Source organism: Ylistrum balloti, unplaced genomic scaffold (genome assembly GCF_031769215.1).
Source record: "Ylistrum balloti isolate Yb309-2 unplaced genomic scaffold, AGI_CSIRO_Ybal_v1 Utg369588, whole genome shotgun sequence".
Classification (NCBI taxonomy): Eukaryota; Metazoa; Mollusca; class Bivalvia; order Pectinida; family Pectinidae; genus Ylistrum; species Ylistrum balloti.
In genome coordinates this window covers 700,366-727,647 of record NW_026781875.1, presented here as the reverse complement: position 1 = coordinate 727,647, position 27,282 = coordinate 700,366, and the positions used below count along the sequence as shown (strand labels likewise).

The following is a 27,282-nucleotide window of genomic DNA, read 5'->3' as shown; positions in this document are numbered from 1 at the left end:
ATTATTATACCTTACGGCGTCCTGCTGTCCGTGTATACGTTATTATACCTTACGGCGTCCTGCTGTCCGTGTATACGTTATTACACATTACGGTGTTCTGCTGTCCGTTTATAAGTGATGGTTTTAATGATATACAGAAGATTCAGGAATCTATTGATTTCATCTTTGCCGGATTATTCAACATCCTGAAAGTGAAAGTAAATTCATGTTATGTTAATCAGCGTTTTACTTTGGTCGCAGTAAACATATATTTGTAAGTATTTTTTTCTGATTTTCGCGGGTAAAATTGCTTCCATTACATTGCTGGATCATAGAATTTGACAAGTAAACTGATGTTATTATATTATATTCAACGTTCATGGCGCGGAATTTCACCTATGTCATTGCATCATACTATTTGTAAAATAGAAATCGCTTCTTAAAAAAACAAATTGTAAATAAAGTACATATACTGCTGTGTGCAGACTGACACACAACAAGAATGAAATATCCAGTATTGTGTAAAAGGTTGTTTCCCCTCGTACTTCTAGGTGCATGGTGACAGACGACCGAACACAGTTTCCATTGAAATGGGTCGGGAGAACCTTCAAGATCCGGATTTCATACAGATATTAGATCCACCGGAAGTGGTCTTGAATGGGATGTGGCTTACGGTAGAATACCGCTGTTCAACAGACAGAATAATTGGACTTGAAGTAACTGGAAGTGTAGGCATAGTCAAACAGACTAGAGACCCGGAAAGAAAATTGTTTAGTAAGGCATGGAAGTGTAATCCGGAAAATAAAAATATAAAGAAAAAACGGGTGAGGTTAAAATTTCCGGATAGTGTTGCGTTTAGACCCGATTTATTTAATACACGTGTAAAATTTGTAAATTCGCCAAAATTAAAAGCATGGAATTTGGATCCAATATGGTGGCCAAACTGCCGGAAGTACCACAATGCATTCTGGAGAGCGAAAGTGAAAGTTTCATATGATATAAACATGCCTTCTCCATATGTTCGACCGTCCAAAGCTGGATTCAACTCCTGTCCGAAGTGGCCTTTGCTTATCTTATCAGAGGTTCAAGTGAAGAAAATAGAGATGTGCCGAAAAGAACCAGGTAAAATAAGTATGCCGAGCTATCAGTCACATGTGTCCTGGTATAAATAGAGAACATTGTATATATACTATTTATAAAATATATAGACAAATATTGTACACATGACACAGAGAGTTAGATACAGTAGAACCAGACAAAGAGTTAAACTTCATCATACAAATATTTCGTCCTTCTAGGACTCGTCAGTGATGCTACGTCATACAGCTATTTCGTCCTTCTAGGACTCGTCAGTGATGCTACGTCATACAACTATTTCGTCCTTCTAGGACTCGTCGATGCATAAGAGACTAAATCTTGAATTCTAGTCAAATATAGAGTTACATGTAATGCCTATTTTGATCTCTTGACCTGTCAAAAAGAAAAAAAAAAGACGCTGACATTTACATCAATTTTCACAGAGTTACTATATTTCAGAATACATCCACGTTATCAACTTCCCTGTTGCAATTAATGGACTTTCTTACGGAGTTGTACGGAAATTCCCGAAGTATACCGACGATACTCTAGAAAATGCACGGAAAAGATCTTTTAGGAAACCTATGTAAGTGCCAAAAATAGATGTTTATCAATTGATTTTTTTAACAATCGATTAAGAAAAATGTAAGGTCATTACAAAATCAAAATGACAACTTATCAACAGGATTTTACCATATTATGTTTGAAATGTAAGGTAGTTAACTGTTTTATCTCCCTGATCGTTTTGGGGACGTTTTATCATTCAAATTATTACCCCTTAACAACATGACCTGGTAAACGATGTGATTACATTCATAAAGAAAATCAATTTTATTACCATTATTACCACATTTTTCTTATTAATTATTTTCGAAAATGAGAAATTCAACACAATCTCAATTAGAAAGAAACATCACTCTCACGCGAATCTGTGTTTGTGTACGTGATGTTTACCTCACACTGATATGTTACAGACCCTGTCTATGTGGATCTTTACCTCACACTGATATGTTACAGATCCTGTCTATGTGGATCTATACCTCACACTGATATGTTACAGATCCTGTCTATGTGGATCTTTACCTCACACTGATATGTTACAGATCCTGTCTATGTGGATCTTTACCTCACACTGATATGTTACAGATCCTGTCTATGTGGATCTTTACCTCACACTGATATGTTACAGACCCTGTCTGTGTGGATCTTTACCTCACACTGATATGTTACAGACCCTGTCTATGTGGATCTTTACCTCACACTGATATGTTACAGACCCTGTCTATGTGGATCTTTACCTCACACTGATATGTTACAGACCCTGTCTATGTGGATCTTTACCTCACACTGATATGTTACAGACACTGTCTATGTGGATCTTTACCTCACACTGATATGTTACAGACCTTGTCTATGTGGATCTTTACCTCACACTGATATGTTACAGACCCTGTCTATGTGGATCTTTACCTCACACTGATATGTTACAGACCCTGTCTATGTGGATCTTTACCTCACACTGATATGTTACAGACCTTGTCTGTGTGGATCTTTACCTCACACTGATATGTTACAGATCCTGTCTATGTGGATCTTTACCTCACACTGATATGTTACAGACCTTGTCTATGTGGATCTTTACCTCACACTGATATGTTACAGACCCTGTCTATGTGGATCTTTACCTCACACTGATATGTTACAGACCTTGTCTATGTGGATCTTTACCTCACACTGATATGTTACAGACCCTGTCTATGTGGATCTTTATCTCACACTGATATGTTACAGACCTTGTCTATGTGGATCTTTACCTCACACTGATATGTTACAGACCTTGTCTATGTGGATCTATACCTCACACTGATATGTTACAGATTCACCCTGTCTATGTGGATCTTTACCTCACACTGATATGTTACAGACCCTGTCTATGTGGATCTTTACCTCACACTGATATGTTACAGACCCTGTCTATGTGGATCTTTACCTCACACTGATATGTTACAGACCCTGTCTATGTGGATCTTTACCTCACACTGATATGTTACAGATCCTGTCTGTGTGGATCTTTACCTCACACTGATATGTTACAGATCCTGTCTATGTGGATCTTTACCTCACACTGATATGTTACAGACCCTGTCTATGTGGATCTTTACCTCACACTGATATGTTACAGACCCTGTCTATGTGGATCTTTACCTCACACTGATATGTTACAGACCCTGTCTATGGTGGATCTTTACCTCCCACTGATATGTTACAGATCCTGTCTATGTGGATCTTTACCTCACACTGATATGTTACAGACCCTGTCTATGTGGATCTTTACCTCACACTGATATGTTACAGACCCTGTCTATGTGGATCTTTACCTCACACTGATATGTTACAGATCCTGTCTATGTGGATCTTTACCTCACACTGATATGTTACAGACACTGTCTATGTGGATCTTTACCTCACACTGATATGTTACAGACCCTGTCTATGTGGATCTATACCTCACACTGATATTTTACAGACCCTGTCTTTGTGGATCTTTACCTCACACTGATATGTTACAGATCCTGTCTATGTGGATCTATACCTCACACTGATATGTTACAGACCCTGTCTATGTGGATCTTTACCTCACACTGATATGTTACAGATTAACTCGGTCTATGTGGATCTTTACCTCACACTGATATGTTACAGACCCTGTCTATGTGGATCTTTACCTCCATTGATATGTTACAGATCCTGTCTATGTGGATCTTTACCTCCATTGATATGTTACAGATTCACCCTGTCTATGTGGATCTATATACTGGATTACTGTAAGTTCTCTAGCAATGGGCTGTGCAGTCTGATGTATCACGTGACTTGGAACTCCACATTCCTCTCTCCACTGGTCTTTATTAACAGGAAAGGTAAGCATTGTTTGACTAACGAGCGCAATCATCGACCCGGTTCTTTTGATTCACACTGACTGGATCGATAAAGAAAATGCACATACTCGTGGAGAGTAATACTTTAAATTGCTCGGTTGTTTCAATAATCAGATTTGTGATATAATAACAACATTTAATAAAAAAAAAACATATACCTTAGACTAAAACGTTTCCAAACATAGCAAACTATAGGGTTTAAACAAAAGCAATCTTGAAATCTTGATTTTTGGAAGTTTCAATTTAAGGCAAATGTTACTTATCATGAGAAGGTACATTTTTTATCAATCAAATTATCTAGTTTAATTAACGAATTTCTAACAAGATGAAAGCTGGTGGATTATCTTAATATTGATTTAATCTTCGGTTGGAACAATATATGAGAAATGAAACTGTTATTTCAAGGTTTTTTTTATAAAGGGGCTAAATACGTCTGTATTTTGTTAAATTCACTCTGGTGACTTGCTGAAAATACACGACGTGAAAAGAAACGCTATAATTTTTTCTCTCTTCTGGAAAAAAAATGTGTTTAAGTTGCAATCCATTATCAGTAACCTATAATATTATATATTTTTAAAATACTTCACCAGGCTGGGGATAGGGGTTAGGGGGACCTATAATACAGTCAGGAATAAATGAGTAACTTCAAAAATGCATTTCTTTATTGTTTCGGTTGAACTTTGAACTACAGGACAGCTACATATTCAGATGAGCCAGGAGAATTGGCAGACCCTTGCGGCAGTTACCGACCTCACTGTACCTCGCAAGCAGTGGTTCCGGCTTGTACTGTGCTTCGCCGGAAATGAGGTACATGGTTGATTTCAATAGCACCAAAGCGTATGGTTAATTCAGGGAAATCTAGGTGATATCCTGCCTCTATCAAAACAAATGTCCCGCTTAATTAAAGAAACTATTGAACTTTTTTTATCATATTCTGTTTTCGTATTTGTATTTTTAATTTCAGTGGAAGTTGACTATCACACAAGGGAAATATTTCAATGAAACGACTAGAACCTCATACAAGTAAGTATTACAGATACATTTTCTGTGTGGGATACTGAGATAATGATTTGTAAATCATTTAAACGAAGAGAAGAAGCATTGTTCACTCCGACACTTGACAATTAAGATGGACTAGGGCTCCATCAGATTTAAACACGTGCTCAAAAAGATGAAAGTTAGCTAACATACAATTAAAAAATTTCTTTAGAAAACACGGTTTTAGTTTTTATTTAAAAGTTTACCATATCTCCGGAATAATGCATGTTCTTGAATTAGATAATTGTATGAAGATTTTTCGAAGAATGATAAATCATTTTTTCTAAAAATCAAATTGAGCGAACAAGAAAAAAAATCGCACGACCTTCTCACAAGTTTGTATATTTAATCTCGTTAACACGACCTTCTCACAAGTTTGTATATTTAATTTCGTTAACACGACCTTCTCACAAGTTTGTATATTTAATCTCGTTAACACGACCTTCTCACAAGTTTGTATATTTAATCTCGTTAACACGACCTTCTCACAAGTTTGTATATATAAACTCGTTAACACGACCTTCTCACAAGTTTGTATATTTAATCTCGTTAACACGACCTTCTCACAAGTTTGTATATATAAACTCGTTAACACGACCTTCTCACAAGTTTGTATATTTATATAAACTCGTTAACACGACCTTCTCACAAGTTTGTATATATAAACTCGTTAACACGACCTTCTCACAAGTTTGTATATATAAACTCGTTAACACGACCTTCTCACAAGTTTGTATATATAATCTCGTTAACACGACCTTCTCACAAGTTTGTATATATAAACTCGTTAACACGACCTTCTCACAAGTTTGTATATATAAACTCGTTAACACGACCTTCTCACAAATTTGGATATTTTATCTCGTTCTTACTACCGTTTATCTCATTCCTTCATGACCTTTTTTTTCTGAAAAGTTTTACAAATAAACTTTACTACCATTTGACACGGTTTAGGCATTAAAGAAATAAACTGGCATTATTTGCACCATTACCAGAGTTCCCGGAGTCACATATATGGACGACACGGAGGGACTGTTTGTATTGGGCGCGTTCGATTCGATACCTTCCTTTAAAGGGTATATCGGACAGGCGACGTTCTACCGGAACAGACTACGACAGCCTGAGGAGGTACTAATGTCTTATAGTTTATAACCTGCTGTGTAAAATACATCCTTATTTTAAAAAATATGTCGTCAAAATCCATCTGAATATTGCACATTTCTACTTATGATTTGTTTTCGGCTACAATGGTCCTTTGTGGATATCTACCTAATAAGTGCTGTGTTAATGAGGTTTACCGTATTTTTTGTCTGTAGCGTCTACGTGATATAGATTTGTAGTCGTACCTACAATCGTTAGCTTTTAGTTATTTTCCCTATGTAATGCAAGCTTATTATAGGACTATTGTAATTATTGTATCTAGTTGAAAAGGGTCTAAAACGTTACATCTTGTGCCTAATCTCTTTCAAGAGATGTAATTGATATGTCTGTGAGTAAATTTATCTAAATTTTGTATAAGTATACCTCGTTATTAATCTACTTCAAAAACTATATTTTGTTTACTTCATAGATACCTCTACCGAGCCCCTATCACTCAATGTTTGAGCTAGACCTCTCGCAGAGAACGATAAGATGCGAGAGGTTCCAGGAATGGGTTTACGGTCGTAGCGCTTATTATATAATGCAGATGAAATCTGCACGTCTGTCAGGTATATATTTATTAATTAAGAACAGTTGTTAAAGGCATTTAACCACCAGTCAATACTTTTCTACCATTTTTATTTGTAAAAAACAAGATAACGAAAAAGCAGTTTGAAAAAAAAAAAAAAATGACAAGACCCCAAAGTGGGATAGAAAAGACGCCATTTTCACTTTACTCTTTATTTCAGTTTAGCAGTGTTTCGTCCTCCGTTATCAGGCATTGTAAGGTTTTGCTTTTTCGTTATGTTACTTTTCGTGGGCAACAAAACGGTACATGGGCTGATAGCACTTTTGGGTTGATGGAAATTATGGGCAAATGGGAATTTTTGACTGATGGGAAATCTAGGTTGATGGGAATTCGGGGCTGATGTGATAAGATAGAAAAATGTCACCTCAGTACATGACCTTTCGTCATATCAGTCAATGTCTTGTTATGTCTGTACGTGAGAACCTCAATGCTTTCGTTACTAGAGCAATGCCACACGTATTTCTTTGAGCTTTGGATGAACATGACGCTGGAGGACCATTCCTCAACCCGTTGTGATATGTTTGGAGAGCCAAAATCAAAACTCTACAACTTCATGGATCGACAGATTCAATGGAATATCCATAGAAGCAGGTTTCCGTCACCAAAACAGATCGGCGAGAAACTTTACAACAAAGCCGTGAAATATGTTGTGAGTATTATTTCGTAACTTTATTCTATAGAATGCCTTTGGAGCTTTGACAGATCATCTTTCTCAGTCCCATTGGGGTATATTTTACAAAATTAATAATAAAGGTTCCATCTCCTGGCTAATTCGACTTAATATAGCAATTAAGATGCATTGTTTGTTGAGAACAAGGCTGAAGAATCTTACTTCAACTTGTCTATATACCTTTTAACTTTATCAAATATATCACAAGTATACTTTCTAACATAATCATCTTCTACCATCGTCATGGTTACACGAACAAATGTGCAAAGAAGATGAAGACGTAAAAGATGTATAGGAAATAACATCAAATTTTATCCGTTCTTTGTTTTTAATTATATTTTTAACTAATTAAAGATAGTGGAAATCAAATCCTGGCTGTTAGTCATCCCTACTATTTCAAGGAAAATTATTTCCGTTCCCGAAAAAAGTGAACATAATTTTAATGATCTTATTTGTTAGTTTGCAATACCATTACTTTGGGCAGTAGTAATGGTTGAATTACTCACGTTCTATGTTCCTGAACAGATAGTTTTATAAATGACGTTGTCTACGAGTTACCTGAAATTCCTTAAAGTGATACTTTATATGTATATGTGCTTCAGTGTTCAGAATTATTTGTAAGTAAGTAAACTGGTTTTTACTTAACGGTAAATACAAGTCTTTGAGACCGTTTTTTTGTATACTTAATTGCAGATTTAATTTGCGTAATGTTGCTTTACATTTTGTTTTGTTCAGTGACTGTTGATGACTTTTTGGTTTTTTCAATTATTTCTGAAAATAGGACCTTGGCTTTGGTTACGTGAGGCGAGCCATACCGTTGTTGAAGCAAGCCAGTTGTTATGACAACCACGACGCCATGTACATGTTAGCGACTCTACTGAACAATGGGGTGAAGGTCAAGGCTGACGAGCCACAGGTGTAACATCAATCACATTTCATAGATGTCTCAGATAAAACATAATAACGAATGTTAATGTTGGAAAACAGCGTTTGCTAGCGCTTTCATCAGTATACACTTGGTTGTAAGAATCAAAGGCACCGTGAAGATCTAGGTGATGAACCAGTGCTAAGTCGATGACATGGAGCAGAGACCCGAGCGGGTGGTGTGGAAATATAATCCCTGCTGTATTCTACAGAGATTACTTATTGTGGGACAAAACCTATAGGTCATGGGTGGTGTATAAGGGAGCTTAGAAAATACGGCCTACTGTATTCCACTGCATGATCAAACAGGGCGACTGAAAGTCTCCCTCCACGCAGAATTCTTGATAACTTCCTTGTTTAGTGGGACATAGAAGAGAACAACAACAACAAAAAAACCTCTGCTCCCAATTGCGTCGCTTGGCTTTCTTTCTTTCTTCTCGACTCTCAATTCGATCTATGTGTACTTTCCAGTCTCGGAGTTACTCTTGATACATATCCTCTTATAACTGGCTATCGCGAGCTCGTTTAATCCTGTATAAACTAGACATGCCATTACGCGAACTATATATCTTATGTCTAGCAGGTGCCCATAATGGTTGTTTGGTTATTGGCCGTTAAAAAAGTGGTGCTGTCGGTGTGGTTTAAAATATCCATTTGATATAACTATTAACTTTATTTATTTTACAAGTTATTTCAACTTATACTAATCAGTCTTGTTGGCCCGGATGTAAGCGCGCGAGGGGTCGTATTGTGGGAGGAAACCGGAGTACCCGGGGAAAACCCACGTGGTCGAGCAGGTGACCCTTACCTTTTCACTTCCGTTCACTGGACGGCTAGGTGAAAGGCGAGTGCGTTACCATTGCGCCACCCGACCACCCAAACATTTGACATGTGCGATACAATGATACAGTGTGTCTTATAGGATATTTTGAAAACATGACGTTTTAATTACCAGGCTCAGGCTTACTTGATGAAGGGTTGTTTGGAGAAACATCGTCTCTGTTGTCTCGCCCTCGCACACAAACACAGATACGGACTAGACGGAGTTACACAAGACCTGGAGCAGGCCTTTAGTGAGTCTGACATCGATTATTAATACTATACTATTAATACTCATAACTAATACTGCTAATAATTACTGATAAAACAAACTAGCAATTTTTATATTGACTTTTAAAAATGAAATGATACCTCTATATTTTTGACGTGCGCCCATTCAAAACACAATCCAAACGGAAAATCGCCTGGATTTCCATCGTCCCTGCATGTGATCCCGATCGTCCCTGTATATGACGTCCATCGTCCCTGTATGTGACGTCCATTGTCCCTGTATGTGATTTCTATTGTCCCTGTATGTGATTTCCATCGTCCCTGTATGAGATTTCCATCGTCCCTGTATGTGATTCCCATCGTCCCTGTATGTGATTTCCATCGTCCCTGTATGTGATTCCCACTGTCCCTGTATGTGATTCCCATCGTCCCTGTATGTGATTTCCAATGTCCCTGTATTTGATTCCCATCGTCCCTGTATGTGATTTCCATCGTCCCTGTATGTGATTTTCATCGTCCCTGTATGTAATTTCCATCGTCCCTGTATGTGATTCCCACTGTCCCTGTATGTGATTCCCATCGTCCCCGTATGTGACTGCCTTTGTACTTGATATCAATTATGCCTCTACTTCAGTGTATTACAAGTACGTGGCAGACACTGTCAGAATGGACAAGGAAGCTCACAAAGAGACAGATGTAAGTTACTTTATTCTTACCTGACTTAGATTTACCTGGCGGATGTCGTCTAGGAAAGAGACATCCTTCGGGAACATGATTCACACTCTTTTCGTCCATTTTGAATTGACATATCGTTAAGATGTCAGCATTTTACTATTATTTCTATAGATGTCCTTTGTACAGTCTTGGCGATAGCAGGTGATAGACACTGTTGGCGGACTTTAAGTCCCTGAGATTTGCCGTAACCTGCTTTCCACGTTTTGATTTTCTCGAATAGTGGTACGGTTCAAAATTAACATTAATATTAAGATTATGAGATGTATGAAAATTACGAAATTTCTCTAACTATGGAGCTGCTGCATCTCCCCGTATAGATTATGACTTACGTCACACTTGATTATTCTGCTGCCTGTGTTTGTCCTATCGTAGATTAAATACAACAATTTGTATTAGCAGAACTAATAAACAATTATCAACGATATTCTCTGTTCATAAGGTGCTAACAGAGTCGGTAAGACTGACAGACGAAGAACAATTACGGGAACAGACGGACGAGGACGGAGACGTGTTCCAGTGGCTAAAACACCAGGCTAGCAATGGCGTCTTCTCTGCACAGGTTAGATAAGGAACTCTCCTGTTTTTTTTTTGTCTTATTATCTCTAAACATGCCTCCTGAATTCAATGTTTTTCTTTATTCCACAATGTTAACTAATACGAGAAGACAACACCTTTCATCGTTTGATAATCGTTATCAAAGAATTTTGTGATGTTATTACAAATGCTAGCCGGTCTTATCCATAATTCAAATGATTTCGCTGATGAATTGACTATCATAATGTCTCCATAGCAACACATGGCGCGTGCGCTGTTTTGGGGCTCCCAGGGTTTGAAACGGAACATGGCGGCTGCAACAGAGTACTTCCGGTTAGGAGCGGAGACACAGGATCCTCAAGCTATGTATGACTATGGAATTATTCTGCTCAAGGCAAGTTCATACTAGTATACATGACATATATGCACATAATAAGTAAAAAGTACTTTACCATTTAAACATCGGTCACATATGCTTTAATTATGCAAAGTCAATTTCTCCAACTCAACATATTCGCTAGAACACATCATGACAATCTTTAGTAATTTTGAAAGGAGTGTGCTGTAAAGTTCAATCAAAGCTGGTTCATAAGGATGTATCTCATTAACAGCAAATTAGAAATCCCTGTAAGCGTGATTCCACTATGGTACCCAGTATGACGTCCTCATAACTATGGGACTACTCCACCTTCCCGTCTAGATTTGGACAATTCCTGTAATCACTTTGAATTTTCCTCAGCCACTCAGACCTTTAATCAGTGACTTCTCCTAGAAGGAGGAAACAGCTGTATGATGCAGTTTGATAAAAATCTATTGTATCTCACTCTATAGTTGTATGTAAAGCTGCTGTTCAATGGTGTGTCATCTGTACAATTTTCTCGTGTATGGTGTAATACCGATCATATTGTTAACATAGCATTGCTTTATCATACAGGGTCAGGGAAGCAAACAGAACAAAACTGAGGGTCTACAACATATCCAGGCCAGCGCTGAGAAGGTATCGTATAGTTTATATATGTATTGTTCTTTCTGGTCTCTAACCAATGTACTTCTAGGGTGTGATGTTACCGGTAATACAGAATGACTAAGACTGTGGGGCTTCCACATATCATCTTCACCAAAATCAAACTGTATAAAGCGGCTTTTCACGAAGTTACATATCTGCTAAGTGGTATAATACATTTAAATGTAGTTGCCGTTATCATTGAATTGATTTTGTATCAGGACACACCAACGTTTTTCAAAAGAATTTTCAGAAAGAATTCAGAATAACTAACGGAAAATGTGCTATATATATATATATATATATATATATATATATAGAATATTTTATACACTTGTGAGTCATTATTTCGCGGATTAAATTTTCGAGGTCACTTTAATATACCGCTAAAAAGCAAAATCATTATCCCGCGAAACTAATCGTCTATAGAGTGGTTTGTTTCTATCTGTGCTGCCTACAATGCTTAAATATCTAAGGTTTTCGTTTTACTCGTGACTGTTTCTCTGTTGAAGAGAAATCCGGCGGCATTGAACGCTTTGGGTTGGTACGCTCATAACCACGAGAAAAATATAACCGCAGCAGTTTACTACTTCGAGAAGGCTTTCAAAAGCGGTAATGCAGACGCCGCTTACAATCTGGGCTTATTTCATCTGAATGGAGAGTACCCGGGGAAGTCTAAGGATTCCGTATGTATTCGTTTGATACTAGTCCCTTTTGTTTACGGAGTGAAACGATATGTTAGTTGGCAGAGCGTTGACCTAGGTAACCTCAGGTAAAAATCTGGGTCGCGTGGTTCAACTCTCTTTTACTGTTTTTCTTGGGAAAATGAAAAACGGACCCGGTCAGTTGTTCTTTGACGAAATCCGTGACCTTTATTGTTCTGAACGGCGTAAGACGGACCTTCTGTATGTTGTTCAGTGAGGCTGTTAATGGGTCGAATTACCTTTGCTTCATGATGTTCCATCCATTACTACTTTGGGTATTACAAGCGGGATTTTATATTGAAATACAAGTAATTATTTCCTGTGTACAGTCATGGACACTGTTACTTAAGATTTTACCTAAAAATTGAACTTTGCTTTGAACTTATTAAACTGCATTTGATGTCGTTATTCAAATTCTATTCATAAGTGTCAGTGTAATTACATTTAGATTTATGTTCAAATACTTAGAAAAGCCACTTGTTCTTTATCAGGATACCGCCCTAGATTACTTTAATTACGCAGCTACCAGAAACCAGATCGATGCGGGTGTGTTCGTTTCCTACCTAAATATGAAGGGCACATTACTGCGCAGTCGCCAGGTGTATGTGGCTACTGAGTAAGTTGATTGTATCTTTTAATTGATATTTCACTTATAATTATCTACCAAATTCATATGTTATTCTTTATCATAATTATCAAACTATTCCGTAACTCAATCACTACGTTGTTTCTGAATTCATTAAATACCGTAATTCAACATAGATAGCTTACTGAAATCAATCACAACGAGTTCGTTTGTATTGATACCTGTTTATTACTGTTGTAAAAACTTTACAATCTACTCGAGTGGTTGCTCAAATAAAACGCCTGAAATGTGGACCGACTAGGTTGGGAGGACACAAAAGAATATTTTTCAGAATGTTAAAACGTTTCGTTTATATTTATTATTGTATATCATTATTTATATTTTTATACCATTTACTAGTAACACATGTTAAATATTATCAACGTTAAATACTTGCTAAAGCTTGCTATATATGTTAATTTTACAGGTGGGCAAGATTCATTGCTGAGAAAAATCCTGCTTTGGGATTTGTTCTGAGGAAAGGATTAAAAGCTTTCAGAAACGGTGACAAGTAAGTTGGAATGTAATTTCACCAGAATAATATAAGATGTATATTGTTGGTGTTATCTTATTTAAACATTGACGCCCTGAAATTGTTGCACTAAATAATGATAGCGCTATTTGTAGTTAATTGCAGTTATTCTATATACACAAATTCGTCATTCCGAAGAATTGTTAGGAACTAATTAATTCTTTTGTTCGATTGTGCCATTTTGAAATCTTTAACAGTATTTGGCTTGTCTGCTTTTCATTACAGAAACAAGTGAAAATTTTCTCTCCATTTTCATTTTATTTGACTATACATTCAATATGTGACAGGCGATGAAAAATTATAGAATAATAGTATATCTTGGTGTAACAGTTATAAATACACACTTAAACACTACTATTTTTACAATTATATAGATAACTTACTGTTTATTTTTGTTGGTGCGAAATAATTAAAATAGTTTGATGGTCAGTTTTGGTCTATATTTGTATAGATCAATTGAATTACTTGCTACAAAAAATACTTGTACTTGTTCCATTGGGATCGCACAGACCAGTGGCCCTTCTGTATTATATGATGGCAGCTGAAGCTGGAATAGAGGCCGGCTCATTTAACCTGGCCTGGCTGTGCGAGGAAAATCAGGTAGGTTAAAAATAGTCTCGATACATCAACCCCACCACTTCTCAAAAAATGATAAATAAGACTTCTACTGCAAGAATTAAAAAGAACGATAGAAAATTACAGGGCATGGAAGTTAAATTACATAATCAGTAAGACATATTGTTTATACTTAGACTTTCAAAAATTTTACAAAAAGACTAAAAACCTCAAGGTATTTTTTGACGTGAATTTTACTTTTCCTGTGCATTGTCGATCATACATCATATTGCTTAATTCAAACAACTTGTGTCGTAGGATGGTATTGTCAGTTTTATAGAGAAGGAATGTCAATGGCGTCAGTACAACATCACAACTCGAAGAGAACAACAATTTGTTGATCCATATGGTAAGTACAACATCACAGCTTAGAGAGAAAAAATATTTTGTTTCTTGATCTGGAAACGTTTCCTAGTCCTTATTTCCGTATTTTATTGGCTCAAACTAGAATCTATAATTTGAAATCTATTTTGCCATGGTAATATATTTTTTTGATAAGTATGGATTTTTAAAAAAATATTAAATGGAATTTTGATAAATATTGTGTCAACTAAAGTAAGTATAATTTTCAAATGTACTGAAAGTAGGAAACGAGAACACCACAAATACATCATACAGGAAAGTCTAATTCATTTAACGATGTGTTACAAACATATACAGTATATTAAATTGAAAGAGAGAATCGGTAATGAAACAGAATGGCCAGTTTACTTTTGATGTAACAAAAAAGAAATAAAAAGATAATTCATTTCACTTGATGTTCTGTAGTATCAGAAATATCAACCCGAGAATAATTTGATATGAAAACTAATAATTTTCTTATATAACGAAAAAATCTTCATCACTGTTGTTGTGATTTTCCTCGCCCCATATCACACATAGTTGATTATTCATTCTTTTTCTTTCACATCTCATTATAATTTTTAATTCATGTTTACATATATTATCATGTATTGTCAATTATTAGGGTTGTACTGTTGAGAAGTTGACAGATCCGTGTAAACCAACTTATTTGTACAGAAAAAATGATGATTGATTTTTATTTTGTATTCCAAAATACTATGTTCTTAAAATTCATGAAAATAGATTGAGAGTAATTCTTGATGATACAGAGCGAGATGTCGAATCATTGAAGCGTTGCTTAGTAAGAGTTAGTTCCCTTGATATGGGTAAGAAATAAACATGTGAATAGTAATTAGAACTGATCATATCGAGCTACATAATAAGGCACCTCTAGCCTTGTTGTAGGACGACTTTGTTCAAAAGTGACAATTGTTAAAACAAATTTTTCCCTTTATTAGAATCTGTGCCATATTTAATGTTCTAATTTCAATCTTTACCGTCCATGCGGTAAGATATTTTCATAGTAACTAGAATTTCTCAATTGAAAATAAGGAAACATTATCTTGGCTGCAGACGAAGAATAACTATTTTTGGATGAACCTTTTAGCTTTAATAAAGATGGGAGATTACTATTGGTACGGCTGTGAAGGATACCGAGATCCAGGGAAAGCTGCTGACCTGTACTCTCTGGCTGCCCAGAAAAATGACCCTCATGTAAGTACAGGGTCACTCCGCTGTCTGTATAACGTATTCACTGGATACTACGATTTTGACAAAATAAAGCACATATATTAACTAATGCTGTTAATTGTAGCAGACAATTGGTCGCATAAGACAGGGAGGTGTTATTAACACGCTCTATTTGGTCGCTATAGACAGGGAAGTGTTATTAACAGGTTGTATATGGTCGCTATCATATTCAAAATATTCTTGATATATCACATGCTGACATGAACACAAAACATACGTCTCTAGTTTATCGACTATTTAGTGAACATGTATCTCGTAAAATCATTCCTATCAACATTGAGTTCCCATTAGATCTGGAACCGTATTCACGAAACCGTTCTCTGTGTCCTCTGTTGAATGCTATGAGATCGCATGGTTAGACACTGCTGATTGACTCGAGCCACCAAGGTTTTCCGGCACCCCCATTAGAATGGCACTTTTCAGAATATGTAAATGTACTTCAGGTTCATTGTGAAATAATCGAATATTGAAAAATTCTTAAAACCCATCAGCTCGTCATCAGTATCTCGATGTTAAGTCATCCATTTTTATTTTTTCTATAGTTTTTTATGGCTTTTAAAGCTAAATACCTCTCGCAGTTCTGATGAACCATGAAAGGTCAACACATTGTTTGATGAACCATGAAAGGTCAACACATTGTTTGATGAACCATGAAAGGTCAACACATTGTTTGATGAACCATGAAAGGTCAACACATTGTTTGATGAACCATGAAAGGTCAACACATTGTTTGATGAACCATTCAACACATTGTTTGATGAACCATGAAAGGTCAACACATTGTTTGATGAACCATGAAAGGTCAACACATTGTTTGATGAACCATGAAAGGTCAACACATTGTTTGATGAACCATGAAAGGTCAACACATTGTTTGATGAACCATGAAAGGTCAACACATTGTTTGATGAACCATGAAAGGTCAACACATTGTTTGATGAACCATGAAAGGTCAACACATTGTTTGATGAACCATGAAAGGTCAACACATTGTTTGATGCAGTTTGATTCATTATTTGGCTGATTTTATCAAAATTAAAGTTTTGAAAAAAAAATCTGTCTACCTCTGTGTCACCAGTCAAGTCTGAGAGTCTGAACTGATTAATTGATTACTGATTTACTCTGTCTTTCTAGGCAATATTCAACCTTGGTTTGATGTTGGAGGAAGGAACACAGATACATCCGTCAGTATGGAATTCACTTTACATCTCCGAGGCGGATCAGAGCAATAATTATACACTGCTTACGACAATCTATAGGAAGTAGGTAACGCATTGTAGAAATAAGATTAGATATTGAAATGGCCTCCTCTCTGGTGAAAAAGAATCATGAATGTGTAATGTAGGATAGGCACTTGTTCTTTCACATAACAAGATTTAAATGCAGTCCCCAGATTCAAATTTCAGTTAATAGCATACCGACATTCATTTTACGAAATCAGCCTTTACATGGGCGACATTAAGTTCGGGAATTTTAACTAGAGTCTCAGCACTTTACAGTTTGTGATTTGTTAAGAAATAGACAAACAAGAGAATTGTATCGTTATGTCTACATATTTGTAATTCCTACTAAAACTCTATAAAATGAACGTGAAAACATGAACTATTTACCCCCTCAGACCGTTGAAACTACAAGGACTATTGTATCATTGAATTTATTCAGTAACGATCCAAAGGCAAATATCAAAGTTTTGTAAAATGCTATGATCATTTATCTCAGATGCAGGGATTCTCCTAAAACCGAGGCTTTTCTGCCATGTTCTATGGCTCTTTATCGAGTACAGGTTCTGGAGACTTGGAACAAATACAGCAGCATTATACAGGTAAAAATCTACTTCATGTTTCTAACAACAATGCCTGGAACCACAGTCACCTTACTCGCTTATAAGGAATTCCATTTGCTGGCCAGACCAGGTCAGAATGGGTTGTCACTGCTTTAATAAAAAAGATTAAGAAATTATGATTGGCATTTTGAGTTCGACGGAAGTCATAAATTCCTATTGATGATCTATTTTGTCACCTAGATGTACTGTAATAAACCAAGTAGTAGCAATGTCATCTGTTGATAATTATACCAATAATTGGAAATATACCCTTGTGTAATTTATTTCCTGGTAATACATGCGCCGCTTTCGAAATTCTCTCATTTGTTTTCTTGTCCCTGAAGTACAAAGGTATTTGAAGCAGTATAAATAATACAAATAAATACTTAAATTAGTTTGAGTAAAACCGTTTCGGAAATATTTATCTAAATCTCCTATTTGTTAGAGACGAGGAAATGGTTTCATTTAGATAGTGGATGCTTCACAATGTCATGTATTTGATTCCATTGTCAACATAATATGGAATATGATAAAGATAGTTTGGAAATATGACGGAAATCCCCAAAACGCAGATATATGATGTTGTCTGAAGCAAGATTGTATTTTTAATGATAATTGACGAGATGTTGATAAAAGACGTCATCATTTATGTCTTACAATATATTGACATTCTGAACGGAACTATGTAGCAAACAATTAGAAAATGATTTAACACTATTCTATGTCTATGTACCTGGTATCATGAAGAAACCCGAGAGACTCTAAGTTCACTATTAACTTATACGTTCACATTGCATCGTATGAAAGATTGATGCCATTTGACTAACATTTTAATATGGTTTATGAATTTAAATGATAGACGTGTGCTGTAGATAAATACACCATCTCTCTGCTGGGAAGACATTGTTTGACTCATTTGTATAGTTCGAAGTACGTACACAGAATGGTTCAGATTTGCTGGTGATATTGTGTTTCCATACAACAAATTTAACTCTAAAACTAAAAAAACATGCATTTTGAGTATTTGATAATAGCAGCTTATATCGTATGTTATGAAATGCAATTAGAAGGTCTATAAAAACAAGTTTATGAATTTTAGATGTCTTTAGATGTCACGAAAGTTGTCTAAAAATACTTCATAATACATTTTACTTTTTTACATTTTCTCCAATAAATTTCATATAGTTTTAAATTAACTTAGGTTATAATGATGTTCTAATCAGGTTATTTTTATGATTGAAACATGTTAGTGAATTTTCACTTGTGTGGAACTCTTTAGAAGTACAACAGCGCATACCTTTACCATATTCCATCTCTCAACAGGTGGTCAGTTTTGTGTTGTCCGGTGTGGTGACCGTCATCAGTTTTCGTCATATTATCCAGTCCTTAAGAGAAAATCAGCGTCCTGTAGAACTAGATATACTCTGATACATGCTGGCGACGGGCATCGTATTAAAATCAATTAAAGTCAAAAGTTGCCGATAACGTCATGTAACTATAGATGTTACCGATCATCGACTTCACTGCCTGGAAACCATTCATACAATTGTAATATACATATATGTAGATAACATAGTCTTGGTATCATAAAACATCATAATTTATTACATGACTTAATATCACTTTGAAATTTAAAAAAAAACTCTTTGATGTGTTTACATTCGATTTTAAGATTAATCCATTCCTTTGAAAATTCAGGGATTTCTGACGCAAATACTTTGTTCAGAAAAAATAACATTACCGGGTAATTGATTTTGCCAATGGGATGGCAATGTTGTGATTGTGATCATTGTGATTGTGATCACGGAAGTGGAAGATAGCACACGTTTCCTGAAATTAAGTAACAAAATGAATGAATCAAAGAAATGTGCATAGATATTTTCAGGTAGATATATTTTTATTGTATTTAGGATTATCGTTTGGGGTGAATCAAGGAGACAAAAGAACATTTATGATTTTATCACTATTTATCTGATATCATTGGCTGCAATATTTGTTTTACATGAGAACGCAATATATACCTCTAGTCAGTATAGTTTGATTAATGATTGAACCATCAAAAAAACATTGTTTCTGTAGTTTGTGTGCACGTATTGACGATAAACATATTGTAACATTACAATACGATACAATAGGATACGGAATCTGTCAACATGATTAAACGACTGGTTTTAATTGGCAAAAATGATTTTTAAGGAAAAATAGAGTTTGTTTTTTCATGTTTTCTATACCACACTTAAAAATCTATTACTGTCAGTTGTTACGTACAGATGAGTAATTGTTTAAGTGTATATAATTACCCTCATCATTTTCTATTTAGTAGTCAGCCCTCGTGGAAATGCTGTTGAAATCCGATCAAAATTCGCAGAAAACATTCTACTTGAATCGTCCTAAATTAATTTGAACTAACGTTTCAGTGTTGGATGTTTAATTTTGAATCTTTAATTATTGTTTCACACCTTCAATTTGAAATATGTTTTAAGTTAAGGAGAATTTTGTTTGATTTAAATAACATAAAGATCACAGAACCTATAAATATCAAATCAGCGTATATTACATTTTGGACAAGATAACAAACTTATGGTAATTAATGACGGTGGTTGAGGGTCGCATTTCTAAAATCCAAAAAGCACGATGTTTAGCTATATATAATAATTTCTATACATAAACTTCATTTATTTTACAATAATTCCGAAATAAGTTTTTCCAACTTATATTAATAACTCTTGTTGGTTCGGATGGAAGCGCGAGGGGACTTAGTGTGGGAGGAAACCGGAGTATTCGGGGAAAAAACCCCACTTGGTCGCACAGGTGACCCCATAGCTTTTTATATCCATTGCAGGAATCGAACCCTGGACGGCTAGCTATATATATAAGCTGAATGCATGTTTAACATCCGGAATGTCTGGTCTCAATCTTAAGTAAACTAATGTTATATGAAATATCATATGAAGTCTCGTAAAATACGGATGCCTGCAGTAACATAATATATCCGAACAATGTGTTTGCATATAAACAAATAATAATCGTTACATTAATTGTGCACAAAATGAAACACCTATCAAATTTCTATACAGCTGCTGTGTCATGCCGTTACCTGTCATTACTATAAAGGCTTTATCACGACACTGAAATGTATCTGCTTTATTTGATATGCATCATGAGTAAGATAATCCTTCGGTTAGGACGAACAAGAGTATATATGTATCTATGTATGTGACTCAGCGAGTTATATGTGTCCATTTAAGTGATAATTGTGGTCTATGTACTGTAAGATTATCAATTTTCTTGGGGGATAGATATTTATGTTGATTTCCTGTGTACTCTTAACTTATGAATTCATATGTCCACGACTGCAGAAATTAATATAACTTGATTCAATGAGTCAAATTTATCCACGAAATCAGATATTCACGAAAGAGTAGTATTTTTGAAAATCCACGAAAATTGAGCCCAACGAAAATACATAATTTTACAGTATTTATAACTGCAATGTTTTTCTTTTTCAAATAAAATCTAGTCATTTTAACTTGTTATTGTTTAGAAGGTTATTAATGCACACGTCCGTTTGTTCTCATTTCTTCATAGTCAAAGAAGAATGAAAACACTAAAGACGTAATGTCTTGTTATCGTTGCAATGTCATACACATTTCTTATATTTGTATTTTCCCTGTAAAATCAGTCCTTGTTTTATTTATTTGTATCAAAGCGTTACCCAATAAAGACATCGAGTATTCGAGAGGTTCTTTATACAGATTTGGGATTGCACAACGCACCAATAAAATGCGCACATCGACTAAACATTTTCCGCACACCTTGTGTACATGTCCGAACATAATCTACGCAAGTATACAATGCATGATTAAATCACATAAGTGTATCATATCATCACACATTTAGAACGGTTGGTAACGTTAAGTCAGTCAATAATACGAATTGAAAAATGAAACGAAAGGTTAGTGGGTGTTTTTATAAATGTTTTATTCAGTGATAAGGGATCTTATCAGTTATGGAAATAATCAGAACATCCGGAGGTCTTCATTAGGTGTGTTTTCCTCTTGCTCTGATATATCCGCCTTGTTTTAAATTAATTACCCATAATGGTTGATACCAGAATACGGTTGTATTTTTGGTAGGCTTTTACATGTGTTTGCGATTAATTTTATAAGATCAAACTTAACAATAAAAAACTAAGATTAATGTAGAAAGATTTTTTTGAAATATCCGGCAATGTTTTTGTCTTGTTTTTTTTATAAGAGAACAGAACGATCATGAAAACATCAATATATTTACAACGTGAGATTCAAGTGTCTTTGACCTATATAAGTATAAGCTTGCACTGTTCAATTTGGAAATGTCTATAAAAAACATAAATCAGGCACTTATGTAATATTCTGTACCTATAAAAAATTATGTCTAAATTTATGATACCTACTTTTGCATCCTACCTCGTCCGTTTATCGTGCGCAAATGAGAATGAACATTTCTACTGACCGAATTCCTATCGTTCAAAATCATATACATACATCGTTCAAGCACCGATTGCATGTCTTTCAACCTTTTGGGATTTCAAAATGAATTTGTATAAACGAACTGGTCTCTTGATTTTAACTATTGAATGTGATATCGACAGCATACATGAAGTACTGTAACTTGGTTATTTTTAGTTGTTTTTCTTTCTATATGTGTTTATCGTTGTTATTTCTAAGAAACTTTAAATTATTTGTGACATATTCATTGAACTATATTCCTTTATGACTTGTTTTCGCGCATCAGGACTGACGTGAAAATTTATCGCCGCGAAAATGTGAATTTTGTAACACAACAATAGAATTCTGCAAAATTCACAAAACGCTTTTTCGAAATTATTTTGCAATTAAATAAAACATTTTATTGTGAGCGATCTCAAGCATTATGTATCAGCCTTATTCTTCCACAGGACTGTACTATAGCATTGATAAGTACACGCTTGATAGACAATCATCTGCCACTTACTACATTATATACATTGTTATGCCTATATAGATCATACGTTTTGTCATTCATTGATATAAATATAGATTTTCCCATATCTGCCTATATAAATTCAATCATATCACAATCATACCTAATGTCATCTTAATATACACTGACTTTGATTGACAAAAGCTGGAGATTAATGCAAGCTTGTCTGTAGTGTTAAATGTATCCTTTTCTATATGTGAACAACAACCTGCAGTGAAGGTTACTCATAATGATCAATGTCGCCTTTTAAATCATGATATCTGGTTCATAATGATTAATAAATTAGGAATTCCTTTTTTTCATTGGTTTTGAAAATCTTGCATCGCTTTAATTTTCAGTGGGTCTTTAATGGATTTGGTCAATATATGTCTAGCCAGGAATGAAGGTCAATTTATTCCTGTCGTCATTTTGTTGTTTTAAATACATAATTTATTTTTTGTGAAAATATTAAATTTGAAGTGGAATCCATTAGACATACTGATTAAACATCTATCGAGAACAAAGGTGGCATTTTAAACTGAATTCATCTGCATAGAAGATTGATAAATATATATATATCTTATGTTCATAATTATGCCTCGTTTGACCTGCCTTATATAAAGGAAACTCAATACATTTTTTTAACGTAAGCTGGATATTTAATTTATGAATTCAAGTGATTCATTCGATAGTAAGGTTTTATTTGGTATCGACATGTTTTTGCGCCAAAATAACTCGAGTATCTGATTTTGTCTATAGTATAATAAAATCTTACTCATGTAATAACGAAGTTGTAGCGGACTCATTAGAAGTTTCATGATGGTTTATATAAAAGAAGACAAAACTGACAGTCAAAAGTGTTTACTTCAATGTAATATCAAGCATATCTTTATCAAGATTTATTGAATTTTGTCTGAATGAAGTTACACCGTAAGTAAGGTTATTCTAACGCTAAAGTACCCGCCTCAATTATGGCGTTCTCCCCATTACAGCCCCTAAAAGTCATTGAAATTACCAAAATAGTAATAGTTTCTCGGATATGGTAAATAGCTTTGTAACATTTATTTTTGTGTCAAAAAGTGACGGCTTCGTTATTAGGTTTGTTCATGAATATTAGTTCATACATACATTGTCATCGCAGGCTGGAATCATACAAGATTAGATCTCGGATTACAATTATGCAATTCCATCATATTTCGTTAACAACTTTTTTTTCATTATCGAAGATTTTAACGCGAATTCATTTCCTATTCATATTTTCTGTGCAGGAAGGTACCTTAACTGTCATATTAAAACATGGATGGTTGTTGTTATGGCAAATATAGCTTTAGTATGATGTCTTTACCACATTAGTGACACAATATTTGAAGATAACACGAATTACGTAAAGTACGCCTTGAATTGTCAAGTCAGTACTGTTTCTCCGGTAAAACTGGAGATTCATAGTAATCTCTTGTTCATCTAGATTTAATATTCATTCAATTGTTTGAATTTTGTGTAGCCTTTATAGATTATTCGTTTTCGAAATAAATGGTTGGTTACTGAAATAATTCAATTGTTTGTTGTACACAAGGGGTACGGTGTTGGTAAATAAGTGAGAGGCTACACAGATATTGGGTGTTTTCTTGTGGTCATCTCAGATCCAGCGATGTATATTCATGTCAGCACGTAAAGTAATTTGTATTTTCATTACGACGCATATTCAATTATTCACGTATTTTTTAACTTAAAATGTTGAGAAATAATTGAAAAATAATACTTTTGAATTTTTTTTGCTTATATCTAATAATTTCATCAAGAAAATAAAAAAGAAAAAAAAGACTTTCTGAAGAAACTACGAAACTTTGAACCTTTGAAAAACACCTCTCCAGACGTTTTTTCGATTTACATAGCTAGGTTATGGCGCGGCGTGTTATTCATTGCCCATCATCCGTTTTTCGTTATGACCAGTAGGCTTTGTATCGAAATACAAGCTTGAAAGATCTCTCTAGAATGGAAGGTAATGAAATGAATTCAAATGCTTGAACGACAAAATAGAATCAATTTGGAAACCGAAAGAAAAGAAATAGGACTGTAAACCTTACAGAATGTTTTATTTGACGTGTATCTATTCATATATAACAAGTATTATCCTGTGTGTAAAATCCAATTCAGGATACAATAACTTTCATTTCAACATATGATGTACTTACCTTCTGTGTATACTTCAATAATGTAATTGTTAATGTGAAAAACCAACCAAAATAAAACAGAACATTGTTATGAAATGATGAGGAAAACTTATCAACTCTTAAACAGAGATAGTTGAAATGCATCTGTGTAAAACTGACCTGCTATGTGTCTAAGGATGTAAACCTTGAAAGATATCGAGACTTAGTCATATTCAAAACCAATGGACTATCGGTGGTTCGTTTCTGATTTCCTAGACACGTGCCTTGAGATGAAGCATATCGCTATCAAAATTATGCAATTATACATCGATCAAGTAATTCCGAATTACGATGTTGATTGAAATGTATTTGATTGCATCATCAATATGTAACGAAATCAAACGAATAAAAGAAAAAACGTTTTCTCTGATATTACGATGTCATTTTCCTGAAATTCGTCAGTTTTGACAAAAACAAATGCCTGTGTGAACATAATTTAACTGAAACTTAGATTCAGTAAGACTATTGCAAGATATGAACAACAGAAAATAAAGAAAAAAGTTAAATTTGCATAAGACCAGGTGTTACAGAAGAGTAAGCGTCGTCTGATTCATCGACGACACCCGCAATGTAAATCTTCGTTAATTCAAGTAAGTAATATCGTGTTTCTAAATGTGGACAATGCATATCATTAATATTGTGTGAGATTAAATACATGATTAATTGTTTTGTATTTTCTTGAGTTAATGTATCCCCGAGATTTGTCGTAGCCACATCTGAATTCATTCGAATTGTGGTACGGTTCAGAATATACACTTGTACTTGATGCTATTTTAAAATTATCTGATATGTTTAAATTACGAAATGTGTTTGATTATGGGACAGGTGCATCTGCCCGTCTAGCTTTTGACTTTTCTTTCGATCACTTTGGATTTTCTTGAGTCGCCTCCTAGGTTTCAAAAAATTTGCCTTTAGCGTCACTGAAGAGTCCTAGAAGGACGAAACAGCGGTATGATGTAAAATTACTGACGAGTACTAGAAGGACGAAACAGCGGTATGATGCAGTTTAATTAATTGTTTTTCACTACTGTATCTAACTCTAACTTATTAAAAGATGTTATTCATTTGTGTGTCTTTTGTACAATTTTTGTTAAGTGAAAACTTCACAACAAAGATTAGGTCAACCAACGTGTTTTATTAGATGTTTTCCTGACAAGGTATTGAGTAATTTATACAATAAATATATTACATGCTCACTTCACTCACTCCATCCTCGTAACAAAAGTACACAGAATCACTGAATTACTAAATCATTATGTAATTGTCTATCAGTTAGAATTATCAACTATAACTATAAATAGATATGACGAAGCAAATATAATAAGGATCAGTCTACCTATCGCCATTAGTTAGTGTATCTATATGAACGATGAGTAATAATCCCAGTTTTTAGTTGACGATCCTCTCGAACGCTGAATAAACGCCAAAAGTGTCATATGTTACATGACTGATAACTAACAGGTTAATTAAACTCAATTAAAACAAGTGAGAATGATCAATCAATTTTAACGACCGATGCTCTTTTGCTATGATAAATAAGATCTGGTATCGATATTGAAATGCAAAATATATTTAATGATACATAACAAATGAACTCTTAACGCAGTATAAAAATAGAAATAGTCTAAAAGATAAAAAGATAGTTATTTGGTTAAAAATTCACAGCATATATCTCTTATGAAGAGGAACAACCTAATGACGAGGAAATAAGCTTAGGTATTGATTGCTGAAATGATTTCGAATAATTGTCATTAAATACATTTTGTGAATTGAAATAAAATCAAGAAGTAACTTGCTAGAATTTATATTATTACCAAAATATTGTATATAACCACTTAAAGTTTTATCACATCAGTAAAAATATACGTACTCGTTACCGAAATAGAAAAGATAATCATAAAAAAAGAATTAACAAAAACAAGCATACCAGCTAAAACGAACGGATGATACAGATGTTCATTGCAAACATCATTATCGTATTGTACAGAAAATGGTACACATTGTCCGAAATGGTACACATTGTCCGAAATGGTACACATTGTCCGATAATGGTACACATTGTACCGAAAATGGTACATTTCCCGTCATTTCCAAAGAATATGAATATAAGAATTTTGTACCAGAAAATATGGCTGTAATTTCTCAGCTGTTGAACGTTTGATGATGAAAACAACTGTGATATGAGGAAACTTAGTGTTGTAGTCATCATATATAAATGATGAAGTCAATGAGAAATGTATCAAGCACTTTATTTCACAAGAAACACTTTACTGTGATGGTCTTTAAATACACAACAAAAGTATCAAATTAGCATAGATTCATACACAAATATACCACACACTCTCCGACATATACAACAAACAAGAGAGGCTACATATGTGGGATACACATGCACATTTTGCCTTGATCGACATACCATTTGTTGGCGTTGTTTACTTGACATCAATGTGTGGAATACCAAACACGTAATATAAATAAGTCAAATACACAATTTCCACACAACAGTGTAAAATGCACCCTTTT

The 27,282-nt window shown here is 34.6% G+C and overlaps 1 protein-coding gene across 1 annotated transcript; it reads left to right on the top strand.

The window, feature by feature from the left end:
- Positions 1-569: 569 nt before the first annotated feature.
- LOC132544469 (protein sel-1 homolog 3-like) lies at positions 570-18,994 on the top strand. Its single transcript, XM_060208068.1, has 23 exons — positions 570-1,101; positions 1,516-1,642; positions 3,844-3,974; positions 4,684-4,799; positions 4,957-5,015; positions 6,026-6,158; positions 6,601-6,739; positions 7,203-7,408; positions 8,211-8,345; positions 9,309-9,426; positions 10,038-10,099; positions 10,578-10,697; positions 10,929-11,066; positions 11,607-11,669; positions 12,188-12,361; positions 12,871-12,995; positions 13,432-13,515; positions 14,046-14,136; positions 14,410-14,500; positions 15,602-15,708; positions 16,879-17,006; positions 17,464-17,566; positions 18,890-18,994. The coding sequence occupies exons 1-23, from the start codon at positions 570-572 to the stop codon at positions 18,992-18,994; spliced, it is 3,087 nt and encodes a 1,028-aa protein (XP_060064051.1).
- Positions 18,995-27,282: the final 8,288 nt, after the last annotated feature.